Source organism: Plecotus auritus (genome assembly GCF_963455305.1).
Source record: "Plecotus auritus genome assembly, chromosome: 7".
NCBI classification, from domain to species: domain Eukaryota; kingdom Metazoa; phylum Chordata; class Mammalia; order Chiroptera; family Vespertilionidae; genus Plecotus; species Plecotus auritus.
Genome location: NC_137774.1, coordinates 62,563,208 through 62,577,220, shown reverse-complemented (window position 1 = coordinate 62,577,220; position 14,013 = coordinate 62,563,208). Strand labels below are relative to the sequence as shown.

The 14,013-nt window shown below is 46.3% G+C and overlaps 1 protein-coding gene across 1 annotated transcript in view; it reads left to right on the top strand.

Moving 5' to 3' along the window:
* Positions 1-14,013, top strand: part of COG7 (component of oligomeric golgi complex 7) — an 89,063-nt gene that overhangs the window by 62,828 nt on the left and 12,222 nt on the right. The window contains exons 12-13 of the mRNA XM_080681940.1: positions 11,359-11,545; positions 13,099-13,239. Coding sequence (XP_080538066.1) covers positions 11,359-11,545; positions 13,099-13,239 — 328 coding nt within the window. The remainder of the gene's footprint in view (positions 1-11,358; positions 11,546-13,098; positions 13,240-14,013) is intronic.

The following is a 14,013-nucleotide window of genomic DNA, read 5'->3' as shown; positions in this document are numbered from 1 at the left end:
GAGAGAAAGATAGAAACGTCAATGATAAGAGAGAATCACTGATGGCTGCCTCCTGCACACTCCCTACTGGGAATTGAATCCGCAACCTCTGGGTGTATGGGAAGATGCTTCAACCAACTGAGCCACACAGCCAGGCTCCTCAATTTTTTTTTAAATTTAATCTTTATTGTTCAGATTATTACAATTGTTTCTCCTTTTTCCCCCCATAGCTCCCCTCCACCTGGTTCCCACCCCACCCTCTGCCCTGACCTCCCCCACACTGTCCTCATCCATAGGTGTACCATTTTTGTCCAGTCTCTTCCTGCACCCCCCATACCCCTTTCCCCCTGAGAATTATCAGTCCACTCCCTTTCTATGCCCCTGATTCTATTATATTCACCAGTTTATTCTGTTCCTCAGATTTTTAATTCACTTGATTTTTAGGTTCACTTGTTGATAGATATGTATTTGTTGTTCATAATTTTTATCTTTACTTTTTTCTTCTTCCTCTTCTTTAAGAATACCTTTCAGCATTTCATATAATACTGGTTTGGTGGTGATGAACTCCTTTAGCTTTTTCTTATCTGTGAAGCTCTTTATCTGACCTTCCATTGTGAATGATAACTTTGCTAGGTAGAGTAATCTTGGTTGTAGGTTCTTGCTATTCATCACTTTGAATATTTCTTGCCACTCCATCTGGCCTGCATAGTTTCTGTTGAGAAATCAGCTGACAATCGTATGGGTGCTCCCTTGTAGGTAATTAACTGTTTTTCTCTTGCTGCTTTTAATATTCTCTCTTTGTCTTTTGCTCTTGGCATTTTAATTATGATGTGTCTTGGTGTGGTCCTCTTTGGATTCCTTTTGTTTGGGGATCTCTGCACTTCCTGGACTTGTAAGTCTATTTCTTTCACCAGGTGGGGGACGTTTTCTGTCATTATTTCTTCAAATAGGTTTTCAGTATCTTGCTCTCTCTCTTCTTCTGGCACCTCCATAATTCTGATGTTGGTACGCTTGAAGTTGTCCCAGAGGCTTCTTACACTATCTTCAACTTTTTGGATTCTTTTTTCTTTTTGCTTTTTCGGTTGAGTGTTTTTTGCTTCTTTGTATTTCAAATCTTTGACTTGATTCTTGTGTTCCTCTAGTCTGCTGTTGGGTCTCTATATAATATTTTTTATTTCAGTCAGTGTAAGTTTAATTTCTAGTTGGTCCTTTTTCATATCTTCGAGGGTCTTGCTAAATTTATCGGCCTTTTCTAGGATATTCTTGAAAAGCCTTATAACCGTGGTTTTGAATTCTATATCCAGTTGTTTGTTTTCCTCCATTTCTTTCGTTTGTGATCTGTTTCTTTGTCTCCGCATTTTCGCTGCTTCCCTGAGTTGGTAGGGTAGCTTTGTGTGCTAGGTTTCCTATATGGCCCAGTGGGTCTGCCTCCCCAGTTAACCTGAGGTGGACACTCTTGGTGCACCCCTTTGTGGACTGTGTATACAGCCTTGTTGTAGTTAAGTCTTGATTGTTGTTGGTATCACTGGGAGGAATTGACCTCTAGGCCAGTTGGCTGTGAGGATCAGCTGTGTCTACTCTGGGAGAAGTTCGGTGCTGGAGACAGCCTTATAGGATCAGACTTGCAAAATTGCAAAAGCCTCTATGCTCAGCTTGGGTGGGGTGGAGTCTCAGGGCAGAGCAGACAGTCTTGGCTTCCCGTCAGCCCTGCCCTTGCGCGTGCGCCTCCAGACCTCTGCCTTCTGCAGCTCCCCTGAGTTTCCGCCTGACATTCCAGATTCCCCCCATAAGAGCGTGGGTCCCCAGGGGCTCACCTGGAACTAGGGTTCAGTGCAGTCAGAACTGGGGTTCAGTGCAGTCAGGAGCTTCCGTCTCCCTTGCGCTAGGGAAAGCTTGCGGCAACCTCCGCATTCAGTCCTCTCTGTGAGCCCTCACGCCCACGCGCCTCCAGACCCCTGCACGCCGCGGCTCCCCTGAGTCTCTGAGTCTCCGTGTGCCTTTCTCTCTACCTGACAGTCCAGACTCCCCCTGTATGAGCCTGGGTCCACGGGGTTTCGCCTGGAACTGGGGTTCAGTGCAGTCAGGGGCTTCCTTCCCCCTTCCGCCAGAGAAAGTCAGCCAGGCACTCAGCCGCCCTTCCTCTCTGCACGCGTGTCTCTGTACCTCAGCCCTTTGCTGTTCCTCTGATTTTCCGTGAGCTTTCCTCTTTCCTTCTAGTTGTAGAATTTCCACTCAGCCAGCCTTCTGTGGTTCTGGATGATGTCCGTTCTGTCTTTTAGTTGTAGTTTTGAAATTGTTGTGCAAGGCAGCAGTTTAGGTGCTTACCTATGCCGCCATCTTGGTTTCTTCCAGGCTCCTCAATTTTTTAATGAAGGCAAATAGTACATTCTGAAGGGTAGGGAAGGATCTGGTTAGGAAGATGATGGGGCCATGATAGGTAAAGGATGAGCTGAGGGCTTGAAAGCCTGGCTAAAGCTTTGGTGTGAGAAAGAGGTGAACAGACTGGGGGTGCCCAGGGGCCTCTGTAAGAGCTGGCATCATGTTGGAAGCATGGAGCCTAGACAGGGAAAAGCGCGACAGTCACCATCTGTGCTCCCGCCAGGGAGGCCATGTGTGTGGCAGCGCCCACACAGCATATCTTACCTCCCCGCCAGTCTTACCCGAAGAGCCTAAACTCTGCGCAAGGACCCTCCCCTGGATGGCAGCGGCAGGCGCTGGAAACACTCTGGTTACACCAGGGGAAGAATGGCTAGAGGCCACTTCCTTGCAGGAGGGGGTCTTTTTGTGATTTATGGGTTGGGACAGCAGGACCAGGTTGGGTGTCACATGAGGGATTTCCCTCTATTTTATTTTTATTATTATTATTTACATTTCTTTATTAATTAAGGTATTACATATGTGTCCTTATTCCCCCATTACCCCCCACCTGTCATTCATGCCCCCACCACCCTGTTGTCTGTGTCCATTGATTAGGCTTATATGCATGCATATAAGTCCTTTGGTGGATCTCTCCCCCTTACCCCCACCCTCCCCTACCTTCCCTGGGGTTTGACGTTCTGATTGATGTTTCTCTGTTTCTGGATCTATTTTTGTTCATCAGTTTATGTTGTTCATTATATTCCACAAATGAGTGAGATCATGTGATATTTATCTTTCTCTGCCTGGCTTATTTCACTTAGCATAATGCTCTCCATCTCCATCCATGTTGTTGCAAATGGTAAGAACTCCTTTTTTACCGCAGCGTAGTATTCCATCGTGTAGACGTACCACAGTTTTTTAATCCACTCATCTGCTGATGGGCACTTAGGCTGTTTCCAAATCTTAGCTATGGTGAATTGCGCTGCTATGAACATAGGGATGCATATATCCTTTCTGATTCGTGTTTCTAGTTTCTTGGGATATATTCCTAGAAGTGGGATCACTGGGTCAAATGGGAGTTCCATTTTTAGTTTTTTGAGGAAACTCCATACTGTTCTCCACAGTGGCTGCACCAGTCTGCATTCCCACCAGCAGTGCACGAGGGTTCCTTTTTCTGCGCATCCTCTCCAGCACTTGTTCATTTGTTGATTTGTTGATAATAGCCATTCTGACATGTGTGAGATGGTACCGCATTGTTGTTTTGATTTGCATCTCTCTGATGATCAGTGACTTTGAGCAGGTTTTCATATGTCTCTTGGCCTTCCTTCTGTCTTCTTTCGAAAAGTGTCTATTTAGATCAGTTGCCCATTTTTTGATTGGGTTGTTTATCTTCTTTTTGTTAAGTTGTATGAGTTCCCTGTAAATGTTGGAGATTAAACCCTTATTGTTGATATCATTGGCAAATATGTTCTCCCATGCAGTGGGCTTTCTTGTTGTTTCATTGATGGTCTCCTTTGCTGTGCAAAAGCTTTTCATTTTGATGTAGTTCCATTTGTTTATTTTCTCTTTAGTTTCCATTGCCCTAAGGAGCAGTATCAGTGAAGAAATTGCTTTGGCATATGTCTCAGATTTTTCTGGCTGTGGATTCCTCTAGTATTTTTATGGTTTCTCGTCGTATGTTGAAGTCCTTGATCCATTTTGAGTTTATTTTTGTGTATGGTGTAAGTTGGTGGTCTACTTTCATTTTTTTGCATGTATCTGTCTAATTTTCCCAACACCATTTATTGAAGAGACTATCTTGACTCCATTGTATGTTCATGCCTCCTTTGTCAACTATTAATCGAGCATAGTGATTTGGGTCGATTTCTGGGTTCTCTATTCTATTCCATTGATCTATATGTCTGTTCTTGTGCCAGTACCAGGCAGTTTTGAGAACAGTGTCTTTGTAATACAGCTTGAAATCTGGTATTGAGATCCCACCTGCTTTGTTCATCTTTCTCAGGATTGCCGTGGCTATTCGGGGTCTTTTTTTATTCCAGATGAATTTTTGGAGAGTTCTTTCTAGGTCTGTGAAATATGTTGTTGGTATTTTAATGGGGAGTGCATTGAATCTATAGATTGCTTTGGGTAGTATGGACATTTTGATGATGTTGATTCTCCCAATCCTTGAACATGGTATGTTCTTCCATCTGTTTACGTCTTCCTCTATCTCTTTTTTCAGTGTCGTGTAGTTTTCCGCGTATAGGTCTTTTACCTCCTTAGTTAAGTTTATTCCTAGGTATCTTAATTTTTTTGGTGCGATGGTAAATGGGATTGCTTTTTTAGTCTCTCTTTCTGTAAGTTCACTATTGGTGTATAGAAATGCCATAGATTTCTTGGTGTTAATTTTGTATCCTGCTACATTGCCGAATTCATTTATTAAGTCTATTAGTTTTTTGATGGAGTCTTTCGGGGTTTTTTTTTATGTACAATATCATGTCATCTGCAAATAAGGACACCTTACTTCTTCTTTTCCAATCTGGATACCTTTTATTTCTTCTTCTTGTCTAATTGCAATGGCTAATACTTCCAGTACTGTGTCGAACAGGAATGGTGAGAGTGGGCATCCCTGTCTTGTTCCTGTTCTTAGGGGAAATGGTTTTAGTTTTTGCCCATTGAGTATGATGTTAGCTGTGGGTTTATCGTATACAGCTTTTATTATGTTGAGGTATGATCCTTCTATTCCCACCTTGTTGAGAGTTTTTATCAAGAAAGGGTGTTGGAGCCCTGACCGGTTTGGCTCAGTGGATAGAGCGTTGGCCTGCGGATTGAAGGGTCCCGGGTTCGATTCTGGTCAAGGGCATGTACCTGGGTTGCAGGCACATTCCCAGTGGGAGGTGTGCAGGAGGCAGCTGATCAATGTTTCTCTCTCATCGATGTTTCTAACTCTCTATCCTCTCCCTTTCCTCTCTCTAAGAAATCAATAAAATATATTTAAAAAAAAAAAAAAGAAAGGGTGTTGGATTTTGTCAAATGCTTTTTCTGCATCAATTGATATGACTATGTGATTTTTATCTCTCAATTTGTTTATGCGATGTGTCACGTTTATTGATTTGCGGATATTGTACCCTCCTTGCATTCCTGGGATAAATCCTACTTGGTCATGGTGTATGATCTTTCTGATGTAGTGCTGGATCCGATTTGCTAGAATTTTGTTGAGGATTTTGGCATCTATGTTCATGAGGGATATTGGCCTGTAATTCTCTTTCATTGTGTTGTCTTTATCTGGTTTTGTTATTAGGGTGATGCTGGCTTCATAGAATGAGCTTGGAAGTGTTCCTTCCTCTTGAATTTTTTGGAATAGTCTGAGGAGGATAGGTTTTAGTTCTTCCTTGAATGTTTGGTAAAACTCTCCTGTGAAGCCATCTGGCCCCGGGCTTTTGTTTGCTGGAAGCTTTCTGATGACTGCTTCAATTTCTTCCATAGTTATTGGCCTATTGAGATGTTTAGATTCTTCCTGGTTGAGTTTTGGAAGGTTATATTTTTCTAGGAATATGTCCATTTCCTCCAGGTTGTCCAGTTTGTTGGAATAGAGTTGTTCGTAGTATTTTTTAACAATTCTTTGTATTTTGGTGGGGTCTGTTGTTATTTCACCTCTTTCATTTCTGATTTTGTTTATTTGGGTCCTCTCTCTTTGCTTCTTGGTGAGCCTGGCTAGAGGTTCATCAATCTTGTTTATCCTTTCAAAGAACCAGCTCTTGGTTTTGTTGATCTTTTGTATTGGTTTTTTTTTTTGGTCTCAATGTCGTTTATCTCCGCTCTGGTCTTTATTATTTCCTTCCTTCTGCTTACACTGGGTTTTTCTTGTTGCTCTCTTTCTAACTCTTTGAGTTGTAGGGTTAGGTAATTTATTACCATTGTTTCTTGTTTTTTGCAGTAGGCTTTTAGAGCGATGAACTTCCCTCACAAGACTGCTTTCACTGTGTCCCATAGATTTTGGATTGTTGTGTTTTCATTGTCATTTGTTGCCATGCTGTTTTTTTTATTTCTTCCTTGATCTCTCTGGTAACCCAGTCATTGTTTAATAGCATGCTGTTTAGTCTCCATGTGTTTGATTTTTTTTGGATTGTTTTTATTGTAGTTGATTTCCAGTTTTATGCCACTGTGATGTGAGAAGATGCTTGATATGATTTCTATCTTCTTGAATTTGAAGAGACTTTGCCTATGACCCAACATATGGTCTATCTTTGAAAATGACCCATGTGCACTTGAGAAGAATGTATATTCTGTGGCTTTGGGGTGAAATGTTCTGAGATGTCAATTAATTCCATCTGGTCTAGAGAGTCATTTAGGATTGATGTTTCTTTGCTGATTTTTTGTTTAGAGGATTTGTCCAATGGTGATAGTGGGGTATTAAAGTCTCCTTCTATGATTGTATTGCTGTCAATCTCTCCTTTGATATCCTGCAGGAGTTTTTTTTTATGTATTTGGGTGCTCCTGTATTGGGTGCATATGTTTACCAGAGTTATTTCTTCTTGTTGGATTGCTCCCTTTAGTATTATGAAGTGGCCTTCCTTATCTCTTGTTATGTCCTTCCCTTTGAGATCTAATTTGTCAGATATAAGTATTGCTACCCCAGCGTTTTTTTCATTTCCATTCACCTGAAAAACCTTTTTCCATCTCTTCATCTGTGTGTCTTTTTTTTCTGAGGTGCATTTCTTGTAGACAGCAGATATATGGGTCGTGTTTTCTTATCCAATCCGTTACCTTGTGTCTTTTGATTGGGGCATTTAATCCATTTACATTTAAAGTTATTATTGATAGGTACTAATCTGTGTCCATTTTTATTCTTTACTCCTGTGTTCCTTCTTCGCTTCCTATTTCTTTTCTTTTCTTTTTTTCTTTTTTTTTTTTTTTTTACAGCAGACCCTGTAGCATTTCTTGCATTGCTGGTTTGGTGGTAATAAATTCCCTTAGTCCTTTTTTGTCTGTGAAGCTCGTGATTTCACCTTCAATTTTGATTGATAGCCTTGCTGGGTACAGTATTCTTGGATTCAGACCCTTCCTTTGCATGACTTTGTATATTTCATTCCATTCCCTTCTGGCCTGAGGAGTTTCTGTTGAGAAATCAGTTGCTAGTCTGATGGGGGTTCCTTTGTAGGTAACTTTCTGTCTCTCTCTGTCTGCTTTTAAGATTCTTACTTTGTCGTTGGTGTTTGCCAAGTTAATTATGATGTGCCTTGGCGTTGGTCTTTTGGGATTCATTTTGCTTGGGACTCTGTGAGCTTCTTGTATTTGTGTGGGTTTTTTCTTCCCTATATCAGGGAAGTTTTCTGTCATTATTTCTTCCAACAGGTTTTCTATTCCTTGCTCAGTATCCTTTCCTTCTGGAACCTGTATTACGCGGATGTTGTTTTGTTTCGTGTTGTCCCAAAGTTCCCTTAGGCTCTCCTCCTGCTTTTTAATTTTTTTTTCTAGAAGCTTCTCTACTTGGTTATTTTTTCCTACCTTGTCTTCTAGCTCACTGATGCGGTCCTCTGCTTCTTCTAGTCTACTCTTGATGCTTTCTATTGAGTTCTTTACAGCAGCAATGTCATTTTTCATTTGTTCTTGGTTCTTCTTCATTTCCTCTTGGTTCTTACTCATGTTGTTGAATTTGTCTATTATTCTTTTCAGCCACCTTATGACCATTTCTCTGAATTCTTTCTCTGACAGGTTGCTTGACTCCATTTTGTTTACTTCCTTTTCTGGTGATGCTTGCTTTTCTTTTATATGCGGGCTATTTCTTTGTCTCCCCATGGTTTCTCTTCTCCGGGTGTCTGCTAATGTAGTTCCCTCTCTCCTTTCCATGGTGGAGTGTAGAGCTCCTCTGAATCCGCGTGTTTGCACCAATTGGGGACTAGTGCTCTGGGGTTCGCAGCTGTTTGGTGGGTGCCGCAGTTGTAGATTTTCAGGCTTCCCATGACATCCACTTTCCCCTTCAAGATGGCGCGGTCTCCACGTCTGAGCCGGTGGCTCCAGGAGGGAACCCAGCAGCAGTGGGTGCTGCCCAGTCAGGGGACCCCCATCCAGCAGTCCCCCACCTTCTCCTGGAGTATAGTGTCCCTTAACTCACCAACAGACACTCCCTGTGCGACCCTCAGCTGTTCTTTCTATCTGCTCTGGGACAAGGCTCGGGACACTTCTGTCTATTCTGCCGCCATTTTTTTCTCCCCTCTCTTTAAAAACATTTTATTTTTCAACTCCAGTTTATATTCAGTATTACTTTGTATTGGTTTCAGGTGTACAGCATAGTGGTTAGACAATCATATACTTTACAAAGTCTTCCCCCGGGTATTCCCAGTGCCCACCTGGCACCATACATACTAATGATATTATTATTGACTCTATTTCCTATCCTGTGCTTTACATCCCATGACTGATGTGTAACTACCGATCTGTACTTCCTAATCCCTTCACCTTTATCAACCAGCTCCCCAAATCCTCTCCCTTTCAAAGTTTGCTCACTGTATCTGTGAGCCTGTTTCTGTTTTGTTTATTTTCTTCTTTAGATTCCATGTGTAAGTGAAATCATATGGAATTTGTCTTGTTCTGTGACTGATTTCACTTAGCACAATGCCTTCTAGTTCCATCCATGTTGCCAATGGTAAGATTTCATCTTTTTAATGGCTGAGTGATATTTCATTGTATACATGTACCACAATTTTTTTTTTATCTACTCGTCTCTTGGTGGGCACTTGGGTGGCTTCCATCTTCTGAGGATTTCTGACATAGGGCAGATGAGGCGCGGAGTGTGGGCCTGCCCAGGTCCGCCTGCACCTTCATGGTGCCACTGCGTCTTTTGAGCAGTGGTGTTTTCACCAGGGGCATGTTTTAGTGGAGTAGTTCCGTGGGACAATTGGGTTTGGGGACTAGAATCTAAACTTCAAGTTGCCATGACTGAGGGATGGGGAACAACTTTTCATGAAAAGGAAGTGAACTGAGGAAGTAGATGGAACTGTAATGTGAGTCCTACATGGGCCCATGTTAGCCTCCCCCATGAACCTCTGAGCTTAAGGGCAATGGCTGTGTTCAATCATAGTCCCAAGATGTAGCTCAGAGCCACTGCAGTTAGGAGAGAGCGTTTCTCTGATGAGTGAGGAAGGCCAGTGTCATTTCATGTGGCTGAGCTCACAGGATAGTAAGTACACAGGCCAGGAAACCAGACTCTAATGGAGATCGCCTAGTGTCTGTGGACGAAGAGGCCAGGCAGGGATGCCCTGAGTTCCTGGGCTTGGAGCAATATTATTTGAGAATTTTTAATACTAAGTCTGGTTTTTATTATAGAACACACGATTCTGACGTTTTAAACTGTAACCTCTAGTCCTTGAAACATCCCCACCATGTCTGCTGCTCTTCACTTTGGGTGGCAGGCGAGGCCAGCTCCCCGCTGCCAGTCCTGCAGAGGGCGAGACGCGCAGCCTCCACCTCCTGTCACCACGCGGGGCCCACCTGGAATTCAGGAGATAATTATTGAGCTCCTGCTATGTGCGGCTGTGCGAGGTGCTAGAGACTCCGAGCTCAAGCACAGCCTCACCTTCTAGTGGGATAGAAATGAGACAAGATAATAAATGCCACTGGAGAGGCGAGGGGCCGAGGCAGCAGAAGGCTGGTGCCTTGGGGGGCATGCCAGGAAAGACGTGGCAGAGAGAAGCTCCTGGGCCAGCGTGTGCAGGATGAGTGGGTTTCCCCAGGTGCACAGAGCAGGGCAGCATTTTGGCTAAGGGTGAGCACAGCATGTGCATGTGGTGGGAAGCGTGGGGTGGGTTGGGGTTGGAGTGGATGATGAGGGGCTGCCAGGGCTCTGACCACGGAAAGCCTGGGTGCCCTGCCTCAGCATGTTTAGATGTGTCCTGGGCACTGAGGGCTGCCCAGGCGTGACTTGGAAAGCTCATTCTGTTGACCCAGAGGAGGACAGAGCAAGTGGAGTGTGGAAGGACTGGAGGGAGGGAAGCTGCTGAGATCCAGACAACTTGGAAGTAGGGCAGCGGCTGGGACGGCCACAGCTTGGCAGATAAGGACCCGTGAGCCTAAGCCACAGTCAGGTGACCGCCCTCAGTGGCAGAGGCTCCTCAGGAGGGGCTTGTCCCAGCGATTGTGTGCAAGTACAGCGGATTTATCTTTTGGGGAAAGTGCTGAGTGCAACCTAAAAGCGGCGTGTCCAAAGCAGTGTTTTTCATAAGAAATGACAGGGAGGGCCAGGGATTAGCCGCGTTAGGGATGTCTGGTGATACTTGTTCTCCTGGTTACGTATGTTTGTATCATTCGGCACCTGTTGAGGTGTGTAGGCTGGAGGATAAAGTTGGGCTAAGGAAAAACCAAGTGGAGGCTTTTCAGCGTCCCCAGCAGGTCATCCTTGTTGGAGACCGAACTCCAGCTTCCCCTGCAGCACTGGGGTTGGTCATCACAGAATCTCCTGGAGGCACTTTCCTTTCTCCAAGAAATCAGGGAGGGCCAGCTTCTCTAAGGAGATGCCCCTAGCATCTAAACCATAAAGGTAAATGTCAGTGACAGTGACACTGTGTGTGACGGCGAGTCCTGCGTGGGGGGTGGGGGGGGGGGCGCGTGCAGCCTGCTGTTGTCAGCTCTCCGGGACCAGCTGTCCCACTGCCCTGTCCAGCATCCCTGGGACTGAGGTGCTGGCGGCTCCCAGGGCTCTGACTAGCCTACCCAGTGATGGGCATGTGGAAGGAAGGTCCACACAGAAAGTTCCCGGGGTCCCGATTGCAGTGGGACGTGCCCTGTAGCTGCCCGTCCTGTTAGGAAGACAGCATATTCTGGAGGAGGGGGAGTGTTCATCAGGAAATAGCAACACCTGGTGTCTATTGTGCGCCTGCGGCCAGCTCACTCCTAACTAGGGATGGGCGCCTTTGTTTCCTTATAAAATGGCCCTAAGTCCACCTGCCTCAGATATCCTGGGTGGAGTAAGGAGCAGTCTGAATGCTTCAAGAAGGCACTTCCATACAAAGAGCTGGGGCGTCATGCTCCCCACTATCCTTGCAGGATTCTGTCCACAGCCGGGAAGTACCTGTCTGACGCCTACAGCCCCCGGAGCCTGAGCGGGGTTCAGGACAGCATCCTGACGGACAGGAAGAGCTCTGCCAAGAACCCGTGGCAGGAATATAATTACCTCCATAAGGACAGCCCTGCCGAGTACGCCAGCTTGATGGAAATGCTCTACACCCTCAAGGTATGAGACCAGCCTGATGGCATTCTTGCCCATGAAAGCGTTCCATTGTCACTCACCTTTCCCTGATCCTGGCTTTCTGGCCCTGTGTGGGCGTGGGGCCGTGGCCTGTCCTGCTGCCACATCTCTGTCTCATTAATGTCGTGGCTTTGAGGGGCTCAGCACTAGACTGGATTGAAACCAATTACAACATAGATGTAGGAGTTGGGTGGCTGGAGCATTAGTACTGACAAAGGTAGGCTGGAGCATGTGGCTTTCGATCTGCGGCCAGATGAGCTTGCTGTCCTTCCCTCCAGTGTTAAGCCTTCAGCAGCTCCTGGTCCCCTTTTACTGAGTGGCAGGGGGGACCGCAATGTGAACTGCCTGCGGTGGGCAGGGCCCGGAGAGGTGGACTCCAGCCCAGCACTCGGTGACGTGTGGTGCCTCTTCCCTGAGAGGAGCGAGGGTGGAAAGGACCAGGCCGCTCGCTCCTTTGGTGCAAGTTCCTGCAGGAGGCAAATGAGGACTGGGGGCAGTGCCCTGCTCACTGGCCCTTCAGAGTCTTAGTGTGTCTCTCCCAAATCTGCCCTTGCCTTGGAGCTTAAACCCTTGGGGTCCAGGGATAGAAGACCTCCCAACAAATGGAATGAGTTGCACAGCTTCCTGCGAATGAGCCCCAGGTTCCCAGAAGGCCACAGGCATCCCGGCATCATCTCCTCTCCTTCTCCCCGCCCCCGACCCCGCACCACGGAAGGGTTTGAAGCTCATCTCTCAGTAAGAGGCAGAGGAGACATTGCTCCTGTAGCACCGAGCGCAATCTGGAATATCCTGACGGGCCTCAGGCTCTGGGAGACTGCAGGGTGCTTCCATTGCCCCCCTGCCCCGCTCCCGGTCCTCTGCACCCTGGCCCACAGGCTGACTGCACTGGAGCGTGACAAACCCTTGTTCAAGCAGTTCTGCAGGTCAGTTATCTGCTTCTGCGGTTAGGGCACAGCAGCTCCGCTTATCTTTATTGTTGATCTGATTTATTTCTGCTGCTTATAATCGGTTCATTTATAATAGCAAAACGAAGGTTCCATTCTCCATCTCCGCACTCTCTCAGGCTGATGGAATTCCTGGGGCTTGCGCAGGTTGTGCACACTCTGGCATACAGCCCAGTGTAACTGACCTGACCTCGTTGGGGTCAGGGCTTCGTCCATCACTCTGGTCTATACATGACACTTCTGATCGGGTTTTCCCTGTTCCTTTATCCCTGAGGGACAGTCACAAATCAGTTTTTCCTAAACTGCCAGCCCACGAACTTGGGCTAGTTCAGCTGCATCAGAATCGCTTGGAAAAGTGATTTAAAAAATGATTGCTGGGCTCCAGCATGCTGCTGATTCCAAGTCAGTAGTTCTGGGATGGAGCCGTGTCTTCCTAATGGGGCCTGTGCCCCAGGGGTCCTGCGTTGGGAACCACTGTTGTCTAGAACCCCCTCACTGTTTTCCTCTCAGTGACTTTTCAGAATGTGTAACTAGCCAATAACCTGGGCTGGATTCCGGGCCTAACAAAGTGCCTTTTGCATGTTCTTATCTTAGGAGAAAGGGTCCAGCAACCACAACCTGCTGTCTGCCTCCCGAGCAGCCCTGACTCGGCTCAACCAGCAGGCCCACCAGCTGGCCTTCGACTCAGTTTTCCTGCGCATCAAACAGCAGCTGCTGCTCATTCCCAAGATGGAAGTGAGTTTCCAACTGCCCTGCCTCGTTCCAGGAACATTCTCCCTGCTCCCCCAAAGCTTCAGGAGGGGCCTGCGTTGCCCCCCCAGAGCAAGCAGTCCCCCTGAACAGAGGCAGCTCACTGCTGGGCAAGAATTCCTTATCTTAATTGCGGTTACTGTGATGCTGTATTTCCAGGCTGTTTCTTGGGGTGATTACTCTTGCTTGATTAACTTCAGCCTTCAGGAGCGTGGCTGTGCCCTCCACGGGGATTAGGGAGCCCGGGCCCCTGGCTGGGTTGGGCAGGTCAGAGGAGCTAAGTGTCTTGTGAGATGGTTTTCATCACGCGCAGACCTTTTGGGAGGGTTGGTTGTGGGACTTCACTCAGGAGACTGCCGCCCAGATTCGACCTGGGGGCTGGAGGGGCTGGAAGGGCTCTGCTCTGCCCGGAGGCTGTTCCTCCTGACCGTCCTTCCCTCCCCTTGCTTCTCTCTCCTGGTTGTCCCGATTCCTTCTCCAGGAATTGCCCAGCAGGCTTATTTTCTCTACTGGTGCAGTCCTCCCTGGTCCTGATCTCATCGCTTTTCTTTTGGATTCCTGGGACCATCCCCTTGTTAATCTCTCACTGTCTCCTCAATTCTGTTAGGATTTGGCTTTTTTTTAAAAACACAGTCTTTTGGGAAAGATCCAATTATGGTGATTTAATAACGAGGGTATCCTTTTAGGAAGCAACAAGAATGAGTTTGACATAACTACAAGTTCTTGGCTTTCCGCTGCCTCCCTGAAAGCATACAGGCC